At 44.4% G+C, this 23,099-nt stretch overlaps 1 protein-coding gene across 2 annotated transcripts in view; it reads right to left on the reverse strand.

Moving 5' to 3' along the window:
* The window catches only part of kdm3b (lysine (K)-specific demethylase 3B), a 122,118-nt gene that overhangs the window by 47,335 nt on the left and 51,684 nt on the right, over positions 1-23,099 (reverse strand). For both annotated transcript variants that reach the window (XM_067996476.1, XM_067996475.1), the window contains exons 9-11: positions 16,777-16,916; positions 5,867-7,236; positions 201-402 (exon numbers count right to left, since the gene is read on the reverse strand). In XM_067996476.1, the coding sequence (XP_067852577.1) occupies positions 201-402; positions 5,867-7,236; positions 16,777-16,916 (1,712 nt within the window). The remainder of the gene's footprint in view (positions 1-200; positions 403-5,866; positions 7,237-16,776; positions 16,917-23,099) is intronic.

The following is a 23,099-nucleotide window of genomic DNA, read 5'->3' on the forward strand; positions in this document are numbered from 1 at the left end:
TCCACTTGAATAGGCAGACAGGGCTTGGTTGAACTTCACATCTAAAAGATGGCACCGACAACAATGCAGCACTCCCTCAGTACTGAAGTGGGGCTTGAACCCATGGTCTTATGACCTAGAAGCAAAAGTGCTATCACAGAGCAATGGTGATAAAAGCAACCTCCCTCTTAAAACTGCTGTCTAATTACTAGTGTACTTACTTCCTGAAGTGGAAGAAGCGGCAGGAGACTGTCGATTCATCATGGTCTTTAAACTTTCGGTAGCGCACCAAGCGGCATTCTCGGCACTTGTGCAGGTGTGGCGCAACATTGATACAGGAGCCATCTTGCAGGAAGGATTCTCCAGACTGCTTCAGCTTTCTCACCTTACATACATCCTTCAAAACTGACTGATCAACAGAAACTGATGGAGAAAAAGAAAACTGAATAAGAAACCATAATTTATACATGGAAGAAAAGCAACCTTCAGACAAATCCGTGCCCACATGCAGCAAGACCTGGACAACATCCAGGCTTGGGCTGATAAGTGGCAAGTAACATTCGCGCCAGACAAGTGCGAGGCAATTACCATCTCCAACAAGAGTCTAACCACCTCCCCATGACATTCAATGGCATTACCATCACCGAATCCCCTATCAACAACATTCTGGGGGTCACCACTGACCAGAAACTTAACTGGACCAGCCACATAAATACTGTGGCTACAAGAGCAGGTCAGAGGCTGGGTATTCTGTGGCAAGTGACTCACCTCCTGACTCCCCAAAGCCTTTCCACCATCTACAAGACACAAGTCAGGAGTGTGATGGAATACTCTCCACTTGCCTGGACGAGTGCAGCTCCAATAACACTCTAGAGGCTCGACACCACCCAGGACAAAACAGCCTGCTTGATTGGCAGCTCATCCACCACCCTAAACATTCACTCCCTTCACCACCGGCGCACTGTGGCTGCAGTGTGTACCATCTGCGTACTACTGTAGCTGCAGTGTAATGCATTGCAGCAACTCGCCAAGGTTTCTTTGACAGCACCTCCCAAATCCGCGACCTCTACCACCTAGAAGGAGAACGGCAACAGATGCATGGGAACACCACCACCTACACGTTCCCCTCCAAGTCACACACCATCCCGACGTGGAAATATACCGCCGTTCCTTTGTCGTTGCTGGGTCAAAATCCTGGAACTCCCTACCTAACAGCACTGTGGGGGAACCTTCACCACACGGACTGCAGCGGTTCAAGAAAGCGGCTCACCACCACCTTCTCAAGAGCAATTAGGGATGGGCAATAAATGCGGGCCTTGCCAGCAACGTCTACATGCCATGAATGAATAAAAAAAGTGTCCACCACTGTTGTCCTTTTAGCCACTTCTTTTATATTGCCTAGCTATTTCCCTCCCGTCTGGAAAGAACACCACCAGCGTATTGCTCTGTCCCCTCTACTTTCAAGTTGGTTGTATATCATGCTGGGTTCTACAGAGCAATGCAGTTAATGGAAACGGGAATTGCAAAATAAAAAAAGACCAACGTCCATCTAGTTCGCCTTCTACCATCCTCCCATGGTAGTCGCATGATACAACAATAATGCAGTTGATTAATCATGGCAATCAATCTCTATCAATTAATCTACAACAGACCCAGACATGAGGCATGGAAAACTACCATCGGTGGAAAGCTTTGGGACCCACAGGTCCAAAGTCACCTGTTCCTCCCACACATGCTACACTTACCATATATCATGTCTCAAATTATTCATACTGATATACAGAGACTGGTTTCATCATGTTTATTCTTCTAAACATTGCAGCACATTCATAGACCCATTTTTCTTCAGTTTCCACGCCAATGATTCCTGAAGCGGTTTTTACTGTGGACTGCAGCTGACCAAGGAAGACCTATGCACCTCCAATTGGCTGCACTACTGAAATATAAAAGTGACTTTTGCCAAGCTCAAGCAGCTTCAAACAGTGATCAAAACCCTAATACAAATGGCCATATGCTTTTGTTGTTTGTAGTAACAGTTTTAAAAGAAGGAAATACTCGCTTTAAAAATTCACCTCTCGATCTATCCTGCAGGTTACACTTTAAATCTCAATCTATAATCAGCCACATTTTGAAAATTCTCCCATGGATGTGGGCAATATCCGACTTGTTAAATAAAAACAGATTTCAGTAAAAGAGCTGTTAAATGCAAGGTAAGTGAAGGGGACAGCTTGGATATCAGCAAAAAAGTTATTCCTTAGGAGCATATCTTCATCATTCTCCAACTGGTGTAGTTGCATGGCCTTGTTGGAGAGTAGGGTATAATCAAGGTCCCCATTTTTCTGCAATTTTATTTGCATCTGCAAAATTGGGCTTTCATAATGCTATCCTGGTTATTGGAAGGCTAACTGACCATAAATGTAACATTCATGCTGCCTGATGATTTACCTGATTGCTGGGTCCAGCCAGCACGACCTGTGCTGTTAAGTGGCTGCTCACCAGCAGAGGGCCCAGATATCGCGAGTGGCTAGCACCACTTAAAGGCAATCTGCACCTCTTAAAAGGGGAGATGCAGTGCGGCTACAGCAAGTGGTGGAAGTCAATTGGGAAATGAATCTGTGGTGCAACATGGTGATGCTGGGACCTCTGGAATTTTTAATGAGCAACAACTGGGCTGCTCAACGTTTGCGGGACTATGATATTTGCAAAATATAAGATAAGGGTCCGCACCGAGTCTGAACGGAGATCAGACATCCGCGCTCACATAAAACACAGATGCAGGTCCCGTCCCCATGTATACAAACTGTTGAGTTATTTTAAAACATTGAATAAAGATTGCGCACTGCTAAATCCCACAACCTCCAATCCGCACACCAGACCCCACCAATGGGCCGATCTGAGTTTGTACCGGGCCTGCGAGAGCGTGTGCACCAAGATTCTCTGATGATGCACTAGAGGCTTAGTGCAAGATGCGGACAAAAGGAGGGGCATCTTATATCCACTGGGGGGGGGGGGGGGGGGGGGGGAGCGAGCGAGGCCCTCCAGATATATGCTCCCGAGGCAGTGGGGGACAAAGTCAATGCCAGACGCCGAGCACCACGAACATGGATGCAGTGCAGGAAGAAGTTCAATGCTTTGCAACCACAGGACAAGTTGATTATTACTTGATGGTCAAGGTGAATGAGGTCAACTGTCAAGCAGCGTCTCCTACCAACTACACCACTAGCTGCAGCCACTGCTTCACGCACTACACCCCCATACCAACAAACTCTTTCAATCAGTACTCAACCCTTCCAATCAGATACTTCCTCTCACCCTCACACATAACCACTGTTGCAAGCCGCACACCCACAAGTCACACTCACTGGCAGCTATTATGCCGTGACAGCCACATCACCCAAACATCTTGCAAGACACTCACCGACACATGTTCCGCTTTCTTGCAGGAGAAGGTGGCGCGTAACAGGAGGCAGCAAATGGTAGTGGCTCCATGGATCACGAATCTGCTGTCTCCTCTCAGGGTGACAGCATTCCTGTCCCGCCAGTGCCCTTGCTGTTGCCTGTCAGCTAGCCAGCCCAGTCCCTGTAGAGTGTTGAAGCTTTATTATAGGAACATAGGAACAGGAGTAGACTATTTAGCCCCTTGAACCTGTTCTGCCATTCAATGACATCATGGTTGATCTGTGACCTCACTCCATATAACCACCATAGCCCCATATCCCTTGATACCTTTGGTTAATAAAAATCTATCAATGTCAGATTTAAAATTAACAATTGAGCTAGCGTCAGCTGCCGTTTGCAGAACAGCGTTCCAAACTTCTACCATCCTTTGCGTATGGAAACGTTACCTAACTTCACTCCTGCAAATCCTGGCTCTAATTTTTAGGCTATGTCCCTTAGTCTTAGTATTCAAGTATAGGAGACCTCCAAAAACAGGTACAAATGCATCAGCAGCCAGAAGCAATAATCCAGCAACTAACTTGTAACTCCTGCATGAACCCTTTAAATAGCACTGGAGAGGGGTCCTCCATGCTGTTTAAGACCGGTTCAGCTGTCCAAGGTTAAGGCAGTGCGTTGGCTGGAGTGTTGAGTTCCAAACTCGCATATGTCCTTTTAAATCAGCGTCACGCACTGATCTACTGCATAATCTCCCCTACTTTACATGGCGCCGGCGTTTATTATCTGCACGTGCACAAACGCCTTTCCCAATATGGCGTCCGCCGCAAGTCGCGCTAGAAGTACACCGGACGTGATTTTGGGTCCTTAGAAGTCCGCGTAGTACCTACACAATGGCCATTACGCGGCCCAATTTAGAGCCCATACAGGCATAAGCAAAGTTCTCTCCTAAATAAAACAGCTACAGTTCCAACCAGGCAGAAGCCAACAGTGTAAGCAGTTCTTCGCCTGGCTGGAACAATAACTGCAGCTTTATGTCTCAGAACGGTAGCAGCATTAATCCACTCTAAATTAGCATTTGAAACACAATGTGCCACAAAAAGCAGACAGACCTGCCGCAGAATCTACATTCTCTTGCCACAAATTGGCCTTCAGGTGCCACAAAATTCTATGGTGCAGTGTGTACTGAATAGTATTTAGGGTCAACACTAGCGTCCCAGAAACAAAACCACATCCAGAAGGAAAGGGGTTAAATTTGAGATTTGGGGCCTCCTTGTATAAAACAGCGAGATTCACATGCAGCTAGATGCAAACGATTACCAAGACTGACCACCCAAGCGTACTGAATTAACATATACAGCTGAACGCAAGTTTGGTAACCTTTTGCGACAGCTCAACATGTTAATCCAATTTCCTTGCACTAGCACGCTCAGTAAATCACCCCAGCCAGTACCCTGAATGAGATTGCCACCACATTTAGTGTTTAAAGAATAACATTTCCGATAAACCAGAATTTCTCATTTTTTAAAAAAAAAGTTCTTTCCCCTCCCAGCATAAACCCATCATTCAGGGTCTCCAGAGCAGCAGAGTAATAGTAGCTCTGGGGGTCATCAGAACCACCTTATGATGTCCTCAGTTTTAGAATCTCAGAACAGTTTACGTCAAAAAAGAGGTAATCAAGGCATGAAACTTGAATGCCAGTTATGGGGCCTTTGTTCTGTTTAGGTCCTGCTGGCACCAGGCACGCAGTACTCCCCGACAATATAAAGGTGACAAACCCCATGCCTTTGATGGCATTTGATACCAGACTCTTCATGGGTCCCAGGAGTGGCCAGAGGCAGCAGAAAACGTACACCACTTCCTGATTTGTATCTCTAATGAGTCCACACCTACTGGTGATACTGGTAATCAAAGATAAAGTGGAGCTCAAAAGGCTCTCTCCTCTCACCAGCTAATATGACCATTTTTTTTTGCAGGGAGGTTAGAGTACTTTACATTGGAATAATCTCTTGCTTACCTTAACTGTTAAAAATGATTTCAAAAAAGGTATTGATGGCAAGACACCCATAAAAAAAAAGAAATGCAAACATTTCACAGCATAGGTCCATTCAACAAGAGACAACGAGCTCCCTAAAATGCACACTTTACCATCAAGTAATAATCAAGTTGTCCTGTGGTTGCAATAGTCTATGTCTGCTGGTGCAGCTTAAGGAAACACTGCTCTCCAGTCTTACAGGGAGTTGAAATTTTAATAGTATATGGACAAGTAAGTTGACAGCCCAACGGAATGTCAACTGCTGGTCCCAGAGTTGTGTACTCATCAGTACACTACTTTGTCAGGTGCTCTTTACTTAGCGATCAAACAATAACAAAAAAAAAGGAAAACCAAGCCTGCTTCCTTCACCACACCAACCACAAATTTAACTACAGGCTGCTCATTCCAATTAAAAATATTTCAAGGTTTTACTTTTTATTTACAGTGCTGTAAACTCACTTTTTGGTGGTCTTCCTCGAGGCCGTCCTCTCCCACGCCCCCGTCCCTTCCCTACTTGTTCTTTATTCCCTTCGCCGTTCGGCTCGTTCCTTTCATGCACGTAAGACAGGTATCCTTTTAAACCAGTCTTTGACTGCAATCGTATATGCACTTCAGAATCACTCAGGTCTGAGAAATCGCTGTCAGAAGCAGAGTCTGACTCCTGCTTTATACCCAAGCTCCTTTCATCCAAAGAAAATCTCCTCTGGTCAAATTGAGACTTCTGACCGGATGAACCATCAAGGCCATTATCAGATGGACTGATGGCGAACGGAGGCCGTTGCTGCTTGCCAGAAAGGGGAGTGCCCGAGAAAGCTCGCAGGCGTGGATTGTCTGGAATTACAGAACTAGAAATAGGGATCGCAAGGTTTCCAGAATTTCGATCCCCAGTTGGGCTAGTGGATAAGGTTGGCATCTCAATATTGGTTGCAGCAAATGGGGTTTCTGGGGAGTCTGGTCTAGCAGTACCCAAAACAGCTGCCTTTTGAGTAGAAGAGGAAAATGGGGATGAAAAAGTCTTTGGAAGTTCAGGTTTGTTGCTGCCTACATCGGATACCATCTTCTCAGGCTTCTTCCAGTTAGTCAACAATGGAGGCTTCACAATAACTGATGCAGGAGCAGAGGCCGCAGGCCGTATTAAGTCACTTCTGAACAGACTTGTATGTGACCTGTTAGTGGGCAAACTATCCCCATTTCCCTTTAGATCTGCAAACCCAAGGAATGGATTCCCTGCTGGAATGGTAGGCATTTCCTCCTTCAGAAGATCTGGAGGTTGAACTGACTGAAGAAACTGGAGGCTTGATGCACTCCTTGGAAAAGCTGGAGTTAGAGTTGGCATAGCTTCAGTAGGCCCAAGAGGGTTCTTTCTTTCAGCATCTTGTCCATGTTTACCTCCTGCATCCAGCCCAGGAGAAGGTCCGACTACCTGCATCATACCACCTTTCTGACCAGTGGCACTGGAAGCCATTTTAAAGGAATTGAAGCTTAGAGGGTCATTGGATAAGCTTTCAGAAATTGCAGTGAAGTAGTTGCTCTGTGGAACATTCTGAGGCATGCACTGGAAAAACAGGTTATTAGACAAGCTGCCAGAGTCCATGGAGATTTTGTTGCCAGTTTTAGTCCCAGAATCGTCAGTCACATTCCTGCCAAACCCAAATCCAAAGGATTTGCTTTCTTGGACAAATGTTCCATTTGTTCCCTCATTACCATTTCTCTTTGGCTCTTCCATAAGGACTTGATTCTTATCTGATATTTGAAGTGCACAGTCTCCAGTTAAAGCTCCCTCTTTTAGAGTTTGGCAAGGATCTCCAAACCATTTCTTCAGTGGTTCCCTGAAATTGCAACAAAGGGTACTCACGTTAATCAGGAAAGTTTGAAATTGAATTAGCAGACTATAGGTACATCTCAACATTGCAACATATACTGTTTTTACAAGGTGCTCTGAGAATGTTAGAAAGTTCATCAAAAGGGTTTCAATTTGTCAAAACCCTTATTAAACCAATAATCTTATTCACAAAAGGTACACAGTTGTGAGATACTGAAATAAAATCAAAAGCTGCTTAAATATAGGTAAACACTATCTAGTCTGTTGTCTTAAAGGGTCATTTTATTCCACTGTTGAGAAACTTTAATATTTAGTTTCTGAGCAGCAATAGTTTTCAGATTAAAAAATAAACTATCATACCCCTGCACTTGGGAAAAAACCATGCCAAAGTCCAAAACAAAGGTACATTCTGTCTCAGTAGCGCTTCCTCGACAGCATAATGCGTTTTGTTAACTGCATGGCAGCTTGCCAGGCTAGGATACCCAGGAAACCTTTCCAGTTTACCCACAAGCTGTAACTTTTGGCTTGCATCATCAGTAACAGTTTGGTCTGTTGACATCTCACAAACGACTGTTACCTGTTCATTTAAATAGCAGAGTGATAGAAACATGGTCAGAAAGTGATTGAGATTGTGAGCAGCAAAGGGTGGTTCAACGCAATCTGGATGATTCACCCTCATTCAGAACTTTAAACCTCAAGATTTACAGAAGGAAGAATAAACAAGACCTGTCTTATTTGGTTGGTTTTGTCTAAATTTTCTGAATCTGGAGCTCCTGTCACTATGAATATTGGGCTTCAAATACTGAAGCTGCAGCAAAGAATTGATAGGGCTGCCTCATCAGCTTATCTCACACCCTCCTCCTTCAAACAGAATTAGTGGGACGTATCTGGGACACAAATTCTCTAGTTGTGACTATAAAGAGGAGCATAAAAATAGGTCATCAGTTGCTAAAAGGACTTGCACAATTGCCAGCACGTTAAGAACATAAGAAATAGGAGCAGGAGTAGGCCATATGGCCCCTCGAGCCTGCTCCACCATTCAATCAGATCATGGCTGATCTTCAACCTCATCTCCACTTTCCTGCCTGACCGCTTATCAATTGATTCCCCTAGAGTCCAAAAATCTATCTATCCCAGCCTGAACACAGGCAATGACTCAGCATCCACAGCCCTCTGGAGTACAGAATTATAAAAATTCACAACCCTGAGTGAAGAAATTCCTCATCTCAGTCTTAAATGGCCGACTCCTTATCCTGAGACCATGCCCCCTAGTTCTAGACTCTCCAGCCAGGGGAAACAACCTCTCGGTATCTACCCTGTCAAGCCTCCTCAGAATATTATATGTTTCAATGAGATCTCCTCTCATTCTTCTAAACTCCAGAGATTAAAGGCCCATTCTACTTAATCGCGTCTCATAGGACAACCCACTCATCCCAGGAACCAATCGAGTGAACCTTTGTTGCACCACCTCTAAGGTAAGTATATCCTTCCTTAGATAAGGAGACCAAAACTGTACATAGTACTTCAGGTGAGGTCTCACCAAAGCTCTGTACAATTGTAGTAAGACTTCCTTGCTCTTGTATTCCAACCCTCTTGCAATAAAGGCCAACATGCCATTTGCCTTCCATACTGCTTGCTGTACCTGCTTGCTAATTTTCTGTGTTTCTTGTATGAGGACACCTAAATCTCTCTGAACACCAACATTTAATAGTTTCTCACCATTTAAAAAATATTCTGCTTTTCTATTCTTCCTACCAAAGTGAATAACCTCACATTTCCATACATTATACTCCATCTACCACCTTCTTGCCCACTCACTTAACATGTCTATATTCCTTTGCAGACTCTTTGTATCCTCCTCACAGCTTACTTTCCCACCTAGCTTTGTATCAGCAGCAAACTTGGATACACTCGGTCCAGTCATTTAAGTCATTAATATAGATTAGACTCTAATAAATTTGTCAAACACGATTTCCCTTTCATAAAACCATGTTGACTCTGCCGAATCATATTATGATTTTCTAAATGCCCTGTTACCACTTCCTTAATAATGGATTCCAGCATTTTCCCGATGACTGATGTCAGACTAACTGGTCTATAATTTTCTGTTTTCTTATTCTCCAATGTAATGTCTCCTGTCTCAGCCTCTAAGGGACCAACGTTTACTTTTGCTACTCTCTTCCTTTTTACATACTTGTGGAAGCTCTTACAATCCGTTTTTATATTTCTTGCTAGTTTACTTTCATATTCTATTGTCTCCCTTATCATCAATTTTTTGGTCATCCTTTGCTGGTTTCTAAAACTCTCCCAACCATCAGGCTTACTACTGTTCTTTGCAACATTACAGACCTCTTCTTTTAATCTAATACTATCCATAATTTTTTTAGTTAGCCACAGATGAATCACTTTTCCTGTGGAGTTTTTATTTCCAAATGGAATGCATATTTGTTGAGAATATTGAAATATTTCTTTAAATGTTTGCCATTGCTTATCTACTATCATACCTTTTAATCTAATTTCCCAATCTACCGTAGCCAACTCGCCCCTCATATCTATGTAATCGGCTTTATTTAAATTTAAGACTCTAGTTTGAGTCTTAAGTACATCACTAGCAAATTCAACGTGAAATTCTATATCATGATCACTCTTGCCCAGAGGATCCTTTACTGTGAGATTACTAATTAACCCTGTCTCATTACACAATACAAGATCTAAAATAACCTGTTCCCTGATAGTTTCCTAGAACAATACATCATGGAACCAATCTTGCATACATTCCAAGAACTCATCTTCCAGGCTGCCTTTGCCAAATGTTTTTTTGCCCAGTCTATATGAAGATTTATGTCCCCCATGATTATTGCATTACCTTTGTTACAAGCTCCGATTATTTCTTGATTAATACTAAGTCCAACAGTATAGCTACTGTTAGGGGGCCTATAAACTACTCCCGACAGTGTTTTCTGCCCTTTGTTATTTCTTATTTCCACCCATACCAATTGTATGTCCTTATCCTCCTTACTTACCACTGTCCTTATGTCATCCTTTATCAGGGCTACACCCCCTCCTTTTCCATTCTGCCTGTCTTTCCAAATGTCATGTACCCTGGAATATTTAGTTCCCAACCTTGGTCACCTTGCAACCATGTCTCTGTAATGGCCATTAGATCAAACCCATTTATCTCTGTGCCACTAATTCATCTGTCTTATTACAAATGCTCCGTGCATGCAGATACAGAGCATTTAATTTTAACTTTTTACCATTTTCCCTTGCTTTTACCTTATTTGCTGATGCACTATTACCATTAAACTCTCTGTCCCTTCCTGCCACAGTCTGCTTATCTTTACCCAAATCACTACACTACACAGGTTGTGTACATAGGCAAGATTATTTTGTTTTTGAACACTTCAGGCTCCTTTTTCAACCCACTGCAAGAAGTCACACACCAGGCAGGTTCCATCAAATGATGTGAAGTGTTGTCAGCGAGTTGGAGAATAGTAAAGCCATCAGTGACCGTGATTTTTCACTATCGAGGGCATCTTTTTCCCCACTTCTGATGAAATGAGGCATGAACACGATGCATGTGAGATAGTTTCACCATCAGATAAAACCCAACTTCAAAGGCTCAGCACTTTCTATGGTGGGAGAGACAGACAGCAACCAGCAAAAGAAGCTAGAATCAGGGAAACCAAGAGAAGCAGAAGCAGAAATGGATGATTAAATGCTTCACTGTCCAGTAGTGGACAGGCGGTAATCATAGAAAGTTACGGCACAGAAGGCTGCCATTTGGCCCATCGTGTCCGTGCCGGCCGAAAAAGAGCGATCCAGCTTAATCCCACTTTCCACCTCTTGGTCTGTAGCCCTGTAGGTTATGGCACTTTTTTTTTATTCGTTCACGGGATGTGGGCATCGCTGGCAAGGCCAGCATTTATTGTCCATCCCTAATTGCCCTCGAGAAGGTGGTGGTGTGCCGCCTTCTTGAACCGCTGCAGACCGTGTGGTGACGGTTCTCCCACAGTGCTGTTAGGAAGGGAGTTCCAGGACTTTGACCCAGCGACAATGAAGGAACGGCGATATATTTCCAAGTCGGGATGGTGCGTGACTTGGAGGGGAACGTACAGGTGGTGTTGTTCCCATGTGCCTGCTGCTCTTGTCCTTCGAGGTGGTAGAGGTCGCGGGTTTGGGAGGTGCTGTCGAAGAAGCCTTGGCGAGTTGCTGCAGTGCATCCTGTGGATGGTACACACTGCAGCCACTGTGCGCCGGTGGTGAAGGGAGTGAATGTTTAGGGTGGTGGATGGGGTGCCAATCAAGCGGGCTGCTTTATCTTGGATGGTGTCGAGATTCTTGAGTGTTGTTGGAGCTGCACTCATCCAAGCAAGTGGAGAGTATTCCATCACACTCCTGACTTGTGCCTTGTAGATGGTGGAAAGGCTTTGGGGAGTCAGGAGGTGAGTCACTCGCCACAGAATACCCAGCCTTTGAACTGCTCTCGTAGCTACAGTATTTATATGGCTGGTCCAGTTAAGTTTCTGGTCAATGGTGACCCCCAGGATGTCGATGGTGGGGGGATTCGGCGATGGTAATGCCGTTGAATGTCAAGGGGAGGTGGTTAGACCCTCTCTTGTTGGAGATGATCATTGCCTGGCACTTATCTGGCGTGAATGTTACTTGCCACTTATGAGCCCAAGCCTGGATGTTGTCCAGGTCTTGCTGCGTGCGGTCTCGGACTGCTTCATTATCTGAGGGGTTGCGAATGGAACTGAACACTGTGCAGTCATCAGCGAACATCCCCATTTCTGACCTTATGATGGAGGGAAGGTCATTGATGAAGCAGCTGAAGATGGTTGGGCCTAGGACACTGCCCTGAGGAACTCCTGCAGCAATATCCTCGGGCTGAGATGATTGGCCTCCAACAACCACTACCATCTTCCTTTGTGCTCGGTATGACTCCAGCCACTGGAGAGTTTTCCCCCCGATTCCCATTGACTTCAATTTTACTAGGGCTCCTTGGTGCCACACTCGGTCAAATGCTGCCTTGATGTCAAGGGCAGTCACTCTCACCTCACCTCTGGAATTCAGCTCTTTTGTCCATGTTTGGACCAAGGCTGTAATGAGGTCTGGAGCAGTGGTCCTGGCGGAACCCAAACTGAGCATCGGTGAGCAGGTTATTGGTGAGTAAGTGCCGCTTGATAGCACTGTCGACGACACTTTCCATCACTTTGCTGATGATTGAGAGTAGACTGTTGGGGCGGTAATTGGCTGGATTGGATTTGTCCTGCTTTTTGTGGACAGGACATACCTGGGCAATTTTCCACATTGTCGGGCAGATGCCAGTGTTGTAGCTGTACTGGAACAGCTTGGCAAGAGGCGCAGCTATTTCTGGAGCTCAAGCCTTCAGCACTACAGCTGGGATGTTGTCGGGGCCCATCGCCTTTGCTGTATCCAGTGCACTCAGCCGTTTCTTGATATCACGTGGAGTGAATCGAATTGGCTGAAGACTGGCTTCCGTGATGGTGGGGATATCGGGAGGAGGCAGAGATGGATCATCCACTCGACACTTCTGGCTGAAGATGGTTGCAAACGCTTCAGCCTTGTCTTTTTGCACTCACGTGCTGGACTCCGTCATCATTGAGGATGGGGATGTTTGCAGAGCCTCCTCCTCCCGTGCACATCCAAGTACTTTTTAAATGAGTTGAGGGTTTCTGCCACTTCCAACCTTTCAGACTGAGTTCCAGACGCCCACCATTCTCTGGGTGAAACAATTTCTCCTCAGCTCCCCTCTAATCCTTCTACCAATTGCATTAAATCTATGTCCCTGGTCACTCACCCCACTGCTAAGGGAAATAGGTCTTCCCTATCCACTCTATCTAGTCCCATCATAATTTTATATACCTCAATTAAATCTCCCCTTAGCCTCCTTTGTTTCAAAGCAAACAACCCCAGCCTATCCAATCTTTTCTCATAGCTAAAATTCTCCAGCCCTGGCAACATCCTCGTAAATCTCCTCTGTACCCTCTCTAGTGCAATCACGTCTTTCCTGTAATGTGATGACCAGAACTTTACGCAGTACTCAAGCTGTGGCCTAACCAATGTTTTATACAGTTCCAGCATAACCTCCCTGCTCTTAAATTCTATGCCTCGGCTAATAAAGGAAAGTATCCCATATACCTTTTTAACTACCTTATCTACCTGTCCTGCTACCTTCAGGGATCTGTGGACATGCATTCCAAGGTCCCTTTGTTCCTCTACACCTCTCAGTATCCTCCCATTTATTGGGTACTCCCTTGCCTCGTTTGCCCTCCCGAAATGCATTAACTCACACTTCTCTGGATTGAATTCCATTTGACACTTTTCTGCCCACCTGCAGTCTACAGCTTTCCTCCTCACCATCAACCACATGGACAATTTTTGTATCATCTGCGAACTTCTTGATCACGCCCCCCACATTCAAGTCCAAATCAATAATATATACCACAAAAATCAAGGGACCTGGTACTGAGCGTTGCGGAACCCCACTGGAAACAGCCTTCCAGTTGCAAAAACACACCTCAATTATTACCGTTTACTTCCTGCCACTGAGCCAATTTTGGATCCAATTTGCCACCATCCCTTGGATCCCATGGGCTTTTACTTTTTTGACCAGTCTACCATGTGGGACCTTGTCAAAAGCCTTGCTAAAATCCACGTACAGTTCACCAAACACGTTACCCTCATCGACCCTCCTCGTTACCTCCTCAACCTGCCTGTAACAAATCCATGCCGACTGTCCTGATTAACCCGTGCCTTTCTAAATGACGATTTAGCTGTCCCTCAGAATTGATTCCAATAACTTGCCCACCACTGAGGTTAGATTGACTGGCCTATAATTACTCGGTCTCTCTCTTTCTCCCCTTTTAAAACAACGGTACGATGTTGACAGTCCTCCAATCGTCCGGCTCCACGCTTGTAGCCAGGGAGGATCGGAAAATGATGGTTGGAGCCTCTGCTATTTCTTCCCTTGCTTCTCAACAGCCTGGAATACATTTCATCCGGGTCTGGTGATTTATCTACTATCAAAGACGCTAAACCCCTTAATGTTTCCTCTCTCACTATGTTTATCCCATCCAATATTTCACCCTCCTCCTCCTCCTCCTCAACTACAATCTCTGCGTCGTTCCCCCTCTTTTGTGAAGACAGACGCAAAGTATTCATTAAGAACCATACCCACATCTTCCGCCTCCACACATAGGTTACCTTTTTGGTCTCGAATGGGCACTACTCTTTCCTTAGTTATCCTCTTGCTCTTTATTTAGAACACATTTTTGGGTTTTCCTTAATTTTACTTCCTAGTATTTTTTCATCCTCTCTCTGCTTTCCTAATTTCCTTTTTAATTTCACCCCTGCGCTTTCTATACTCCTCTAGGCTTTCTGCAGTCTGACATAAGCTTCCCTTTTTTGCCTTATCTTACCCTGTATCCTCTGTCATCGACAGGGCTCCAGATTTGGCAGTCCCACCTTTTTTCTTTGTGAGAACATGTTTATTCTGAACCCCTTGAATGCCTCACACTGCTCTGACACTGATTTACCTTCAAGAAGCTGTTTCCAGTCCACTTTTGCCAAATCACTTCTCAGCTTAGTAAAATCAGCCTTTCCCCAATTTGGAACTTTTACTCCTGTTTATCTTTGTCCTTTTCCATAACTATGTTAAATATAACTGAATTATGATCACTACCACCAAAATGCTCTCCCACTGATACTCCTTCCACCTGCCTAGCTTCATTCCCTAAAACTAAACCCAGAACTGTCCCCCCTCTTGTTGGGCTTGCTACATACTGGCTAAAAAAAGTCCTCCTGAATGTAATTTAAGAATTCTGTGCACTCGATTCCTTTTGCACCGATTGTGCCCCAGTTAATATTAGGGTATTTGAAATCCCCTATTACTGCCCTATTGTTTTAGCACTTCTCAGAAATGTGCCGACATATTTGCTCTTTTATCTTCCTCTGACTTTGGGGGTGTATAGTAGACTCCCAACAGTGTGACTGCCCCTTTTTTGTTCTTTAGCTCAACCCATATTGCCTCATCTGATGAACCTTCGAACATATCATCCCTCCTCAGCTGCAATTGTTTCTTTAACCAATATTGCCACCACCCCCCTCCTTTTTTTATCCCTCTCTCTATCTCGTCTGAAAATCCTGAGCTACCATTCCTGCCCCGGTTTAAGCCATGTTTCAGTTATAGCTAAGATATTGTACTTCTACGTGTCTATCTGTGCCCTTAGCTCATCTGCCTTATTCACTACACCCCTTGCATTGAGGTATATACCATTAAGCACTGCCAACTCCTTTGTTTCTAACCTTTGTTTCCTGTGCCTTCCAAATTCACTCACTAATTTTCTGCCTTCCATTTCCAGCTCTGTTTCTCTCCCTTCTGAATCTACGATCAGGTTCCCATCCCCCTGCCAAGCTAGTTTAAACCCTTCCCAACAGCACTAGCAACCCTCCCCGCAAGGGTATTGGTCCCGGCCCTGTTGAGGTGCAACCCATCCAGCTTGTACAAGTCCCACCTCCCCCAGGACCGGTCCCAATGCCCCAGGAATGCTCCCTCCTGCAACAACTCTCCAGCCATGCATTCCTCTGCTCTATCTTCCTATTTCCATACTCGCTAGCGCATGGCACCGGGAGTAATCTGAAGATTGCTTCCTTTGAGGTCCGGCTTCTTAATTCCTTTCCTAGCTCCTTAAAATCTGCCTGCGGGACCTCATCACTCTTTCTACCTATGTCATTGGCACCGATATGGACCACAACCTCTGGCTGTTCACCCTCCCCCTCCCCCTCCAGAATGTTCTGCAGCTGCTCAGTGACATCCTTGACTAGCACCTGGGAGGCAACTTACCATCCTGGAATCACGTCTGCGGCCGCAGAAATGCTTGTCTAGAATCCCCTAGATTTATAGAATCCCCTATCACTATCACTCTCGACCTTTCTCCTCCCCCCCCACCCCCCCCCTATAGCTGAGCCACCCATGGTGCTATGGTCTTGGCTCTGGCTGCACTCCCCAGGGGAACCCTCTCCCTCACCAGTATTTAGAGAGCGAGATGCCCTCTGGGGACTCCTGCAGTACCTGCCTGGTCCTCATTATCTGTCGGTCACCCAGTGCCTCTTTGCTTGCACTTTCTTAAGCTGTGGGGTGACTACCTCCTGAAACGTGCTATCCACATAGATCTCAGTCTCGTGGATGCACTGCAGTGACGCCAGCTGTTGCTCAAGCCCCGAAACCCAGAGCTCGAGCTCCTCCAGTTGGTGACACTTCCTGCACCTGTGGCTGTGCCTCAATTTAAAACTCTTATTTCAAGGTATCCTTGATAAGAACCTTACTGAACTGAGTCTAAACAAGATTCTCTCAAATGGCAACTTAACATTGGATTGCACAGCTACACAAATATAAATGTGCAATGTTTTTCTAATTGTAAATAACAGACCAAATTAAAAATGAACCTAAAACATTGAGCAAAGAAAAAGAGTACCAACAAACATTATGCAGAATTTGTGCACAATACCAGGTTTTTCTTACCCTTTAGCAGTACCACATGCTACTGCCTGCTGCCCTGCTGATAAGGATGGGTCCTTTGAGGTCCCCAATGCTGCAGCATTTCCCAGAAGCTTTTCTGATCCAGGAACAGATGAGCTGGACGCCATTAGATTTTTGCCTCCCTGAAATTGAGAAACAGTGATTTGAAAATTGAAGTACATAAGTAAAAGACCATTAAAAGAGACCAATATTTTTAACTTGCAGTTTGATCAACACTTCTGAATAAAAACTATTGGAAAATGTTAATATTTATAACACATTTAACAGATACAAGGAAATAGAACTACTCAAAAGTTAAATCAAAGGACACAATAGAAAATTTCATTAGCATCAAGCCGTAGATGTTTGAGGTCCTCCACATGGCCATTTTCACAAAGGGCAAAAAAGAACATTTGAATCAGAATCAATGATCCATGTGCCCTTATGCTCATTTAAAATTTTCTTTTTAACAAAAAATATTTTTGGAAGACACACGATATATCCTTATGAAAAGACAATTATAATTGACCACAACATACACTTCACTTGGAACATAAACAGAATAGAAAGATTGGCAAAAAGTTAAGACTTTTAGATTTGCAAAAGGCAAATCATGTCTTCAATAAAGCAGTGACAATCACTTATGCATGGAAAATGGTGGACCAAACCACCAAACCACCTGAGCTGCAGGAAGCTGCATTGGGATAATTTCTGTCCCTTCAAAATGCCAGCGTTCATCTCTGACAACACCAGCTATGCGGCCGACTGCAGGTCCTCTACACCATCACGAGAGAACAAAGTAAGTCTTCATACTTATAATGGGAACACTATAGCTGCTGAAGTCATAGCTAACAATTCTATATCAATCTAAAAGGCCAACATAGTGTGAAGATTCCAAAGCTTCGAACGGGTTTGCTCCTTCAGTGCAGTATTGAGAGTGCGCTGTATTGTCGGAGGTGCCGCCTTTCTGACGAGAGGTCAAACTGAGGCTGTCTGTCCTCTCAAGTGGACATAAAAGATCCCATGGCACTATTTCCAGGAAGAGCAAGGGAGTTTACTCTTCAATCAGCATATCTAGAACAGATTATCTGGTCATTATCACATTGCTGTCTGTGGGACCTTGGTGTGCACAAATTGGCTGCCGCATTTCGACATCACAACAGTGACTACACTTCAAAAGTCCTTCATTGGCTGTAAAGCGCTTTGGGATTTCCTTCGGTCGTGAAAGGAGCTATATAAATGCAAGTCGGTCTTTCTTTCTACCCTGGTCATTATACAGGGATGCAACATTAGCCATTACCCCATTAAGTTCTCATTTGACCTAGAAAGGCTTAGATCTTGATGACTGGCAACCCACCACACCTCTGGCATGATTTTTATGCTATTTTGTATCTATCCTTGTCATGTTGCTACGGATGCTCTTCAAGGTGAGTGACGTTCAGTGTTGGGGTATGGAACACTTTCCATTTCAGGCAATCAGTGTCAGCTGACGTGGGAGTGCTTGATGCTATGCCACAGCTACATGAAAAGTAAAGCTACCCTGGGATCTGACTGAGTGACATAATTAGTATTGAATTGGGGGCAGTGGCCCATGCCCACTAGGAAAATGGTGCCCGTCACCATTTTGATAATGGCGGTCCCAAACACTCCTTTCCTGTGAGACCTCAATTTACATGTACTTCCTCAAATCCAATATACTGTACTCAATGTTCACAGTGCTGTCTCCTCCATACTGAGGTAACTGCTTTGCCAAACTTCCATTCTGTCTACAAATGATTTTCTACACTGTTCCAGTGAAACTCAATGCCTGCTCCAGATTAGCACTTTGTACAAGATTCTGAGGGAGCTTAACGGGGTAGATGCTGAGAGGTTGTTTCCCATGGCTGAAGAGTCTAGAACTAGGGGGCATAGTCTCGGGATAAGGGGTCAGCCTTTTAGCACTGAGAATAGGAGGAATTTCTTCACTCAAAGGGTTGTGAATCTTTGGAATTCTCTATCCCAGAGGGCTGTGGATGCTGAGTCGTTGAATTTATTCAAGGCTGAGATAGATAGCTTTTTGGACTCGAGAGGAATCGAGGGATACGGGGATCAGGTGGGAAAGTGGAGTTGAGGTCGAAGATCAGCCATGATCTTACTGAATGGCGGAGTGGGCTTGAGGGGCCATATGGCCTCTTCCTGCTCCTATTCCTTATGTTCTTATCATTTTCCTGCACACTGTGCAGCCCTCTGGCCGACCTTAACTAGAACCTCCATTTTATTTTATTGGGGTATCCCGGTGATGTGGGGTCTGTTGGTGCAGGGGGTAGAGCAGATATTCACTTGAGATGGAGACTCATGCTGGATTACTTTTTCTCTTTTTTGGGATGAGGCTTTCACTGTCTTCCATCTTCTCAGTGCTTCTATGGGTGCGCCTCTGGATGCCTTAGCTATTCACCTTCGCTTCTTGAATATCTTTCATTTCATTCACACTTCTTTTCATTGTCTGATCTACGAGCTCATGTCACTTTTGACGACGATTAATATCATAGAATCGTAGAATGTTTACAGCATGGAAAGAGGCCATTCGGCCCATCGAATCCATGCAAGAGCAATCCAGCTAGTCTCATTTCCCCCGCCCTATCCCCGTAGCCCTGCAAATTTTTTCCCTTCGAGTAATTATCCAATTCCCTTTAGAATGCCACGATTGAATCTGCCTCCACCACCCTTTCAGGCAGTGCGTTCCAGATCACAACCACTCGCTGTGTAAAGAAGTTTTCTCTCATGTCACCTTTGGTTCTTTTCCAATCACCGTAAATTTATGTCCTCTGGTTCTTGACCCTTCCGCCAATGGGAACAGTTTCTCTCTATCTACTCCATCTAGACCTTTCATGATTTTGAATACCTCTATCAAGTCTCCTCGCAACTGTCTCTGTTCCAAGGAGAACAATCTCGGCTTCTCCAGTCTATCCACGTAACTGAAGTCCCTCATCTCTGGAATCATTCTCGTAAATCTCTTCTGCACCCTCTCTAAGGATTTCACATCCATCCTAAAGTGCGGTGTCCAGAACTGGACAATTGTCCAGTTGTGCCGAACCAGTGTTTTATAAAGGTTCATCATATCCTCCTTGCTTTTGTACTCTTATGCCTCTATTTATAAAGCCCAGGATCCCATATGCTTTCTTAACTGCTTTCTCAACTTGCCCTGCCACCTTCAACGATTTGTGCACATATACCCCCAGATCTCTCTGCTCCTGCACCCCTTTTAGAATTGTACCCGTTACTTTATATTGCCTCTCCTTGTTCTTCCCACTGAAATGTATCACTTCACACTTTTCTGCATTAAATTTCATCTGCGACTTGCCTGCCCATTCCACCAGCCTGTCTGTCCTCTTGAAGTTTATCACTATCCTCCTCACTGTTCATTACCCTTCCAAGTTGGGTGTCATCTGCAAATTTTGAAATTGTGCCCTGTACACCCATGTCCAAGTCATTAATGTATATCAAAAAAAATGCAATGGTCCAAATACCAATCCCTGAGGAACACCAAACACCACTGTATACCTCCCTCCAGTCTGAAAAATAACCATTCACAGCTACACTGTTTCCTATTACTTAGCCAATTTCATATCCATGCTGCCACTGCCCCCTTTATTCCATGGACTTCAACTTTGATGACAAGTCTATTATACGGCACTTTATCAAACGCCTTTTGGAAGTCCATATACACCACATCAACCGCATTGCCCTCATTGACCCTCTCTGTTACCTCATTAAAAAAATCAAGTTGGTTAAATACGATTTGCCTTTAACAAATCCATGCTGGCTTTCCATTATTAATCCACACTTGTCCAAGTGACTGTTAATGGTGTCCCGGATTATCGTTTCTAAAAGTTGCCCCACTACAGAGGTTAAACTGACTGGCCTATACTTGCTGGGTATATCCTTACACCCTTTTTTGAACAAGGGTGTAACATTTGCAATTCTCCAGTCCTCTGGCACCACCCCTGTATCTAAGGATGTTTGGAAGATTATGGCCAGTAGGAACATAGGAATAGGAGTCGGCCATTCAGCCCCTCGAGCCTGCTCCGCCATTTGATAAGATCATGGCTGATCTGTGATCTAACTCCATATACCTGCCTTCGGCCCATATCCCTTAATACCTTTGGTTGCCAAAAAGCTATCTATCTCACATTTAAATTTAGCAATTGAGCTAGTATCAATTGCCGTTTGCGGAAGTGTTCCAAACTTCCACCACCCTTTGTGTGTAGAAATGTTTTCTAATCTCACTCCTGAAAGGTCAGGCTCTAATTTTTTTAGACTGTGCCCCCTATTCCGAGAATCCCCAACCAGCAGAAATAGTTTCTCTCTATCCACCCTATCTATTCCCCTTAATATCTTATAAACTTCAATCAGATCACCCCATAACCTTCGAAACTCCAGAGAATACAACCCCAATTTGTGTAATCTCTCCTCGTAACTTAACCCTTGAAGTCCAGGTATCATTCTAGTAAACCGACGCTGCACTCCCTCCAAGGCCAATATGTCCTTCCGAAGGTGCGGTGCCCAGAACTGCTCACAGTACTCTGGGTGCGGTCTAACCAGGGTTTTGTATAGCTGCAGCATAACTTCTGCCCCCTTGTACTCCAGTCCTCTAGATATAAAGGCCAGCATTCCATTAGCCTTATTGATTATTTTCTGCACCTGTTCATGACACTTCAATGGTCTATGTACCTGAACCCATAGGTCCCTATGGACATCCACTGTTTTTAACTTTTTACCATTTAGAAAGTACCCTGTTCTATCCTTTTTTGATCCAAAGTGGATGACCTCACATTTGTCCACACTGAATTCCATCTGCCACAGATTTTCCCATTCACCTAATCTATCAATATTGCTTTGTAATTTTATGTTTTCGTCTACACTGCTTACAATGCCACCAATCTTTGTGTCATGGCAAACTTAGATATGAGACTTTCTATGCCTTCATCCAAGTCGTTCATAAATAATGTGAATAATTGAGGCCCCAAGACAGATCCCTGCGGGACTCCCTGCCAATGCGAGTACATACCCATTATCCCAACTCCCTGTCACTTTTCGCTCAGCAAACTTCCTAACCAAGTCCATACTTTTCCCTCAATTCCATGGGCTTCTACCTTAGCTAACAGTCTCTTATGTGGGACCTTATCAAATGCCTTCTGGAAGTCCATATAAATAACATCCATTGACATTCCCCTGTCCACTACTTTAGTCACCTCTTCAAAAAATTCAATCAGGTTTGTCAGGCACGACCTACGTTTCACAAATCCATGCTGGCTCTCTCTGATTAACTGAAAATTCTCGAGGTGTTCAGTCACCCTATCCTTAATTATGGACGCCAGCATTTTCCCCACAGCAGATGTTAGACTAACTGGTCTATAATTCCCTGATTTCCCTCTCCTTTCTTAAAAAGTGGAGTGACATCTACAATTTTCCAATCTAGAGGGACAGTTCCTGAATCTAGAGAACTTTGAAAGATTATAGTTAGGGCATCTGCAATCTGCTCACCTACTTCCTTTAAAATCCTGGGATGGGAACCATCTGGTCCTGGGGATTTGTCACACTTTAGTGCTATTATTTTCTTCATTACTGTTGTTTTACTTATGTTAATTTTAACGAGTCCCTGTCCCCGATTCAATATTAGTTTTCTTGGGATTTCCGGCATGCTATCCTCTTTTTCTTTTTTTATTTTATTCGTTCATGGGATGTGGGCATCGCTGGCGAAGCCAGCTTTTATTGCCCATCACTAATTGCCCTTGAGAAGGTGGTGGGGAGCTGCCTTCTTGAACCGCTGCAGTCTGTGTGGTGAAGGTTCTCCACAGTGCTGTTAGGAAGGGAGTTCCAGGATTTTGACCCAGCGACGATGAAGGAACACTTTGATTGCCTTGGCAACGGGCAGTTGGAAAGACTATCTGTAATTACCAGGTATTGTTCTGTGATTTATAAATGCGAAAGGTTCGAGGATTTCATTTCCACATTCACTTGAGGGAGGAGGAAGCCTCCGAAAGCTTGTGATTTTCAAATAAAATTGTTGGACTATAACTTGGTGTTGTAAAATTGTTTACAGTTGAATGTCAAGGGGAGGTGGTTAGACTCTCTCTTGTTGGAGACGGTCATTGCCTGGCACGAATGTTACTTGCAACTTATGAGCCCTAGATGTTGTCCAGGTCTCTCTCTGCCCATCTTATTTCCTTTCTCGCCTTCGCTCTGAACTTTCTATATTTAACCTGGTTCTCACTTGTATTATCAACTTGACATCTGTCGTATGCCCCTTTTTTCTGCTTCATCTTAATCGCTACCTCTTCTGTCAT

Source organism: Heptranchias perlo, chromosome 14 (genome assembly GCF_035084215.1).
Source record: "Heptranchias perlo isolate sHepPer1 chromosome 14, sHepPer1.hap1, whole genome shotgun sequence".
NCBI classification, from domain to species: domain Eukaryota; kingdom Metazoa; phylum Chordata; class Chondrichthyes; order Hexanchiformes; family Hexanchidae; genus Heptranchias; species Heptranchias perlo.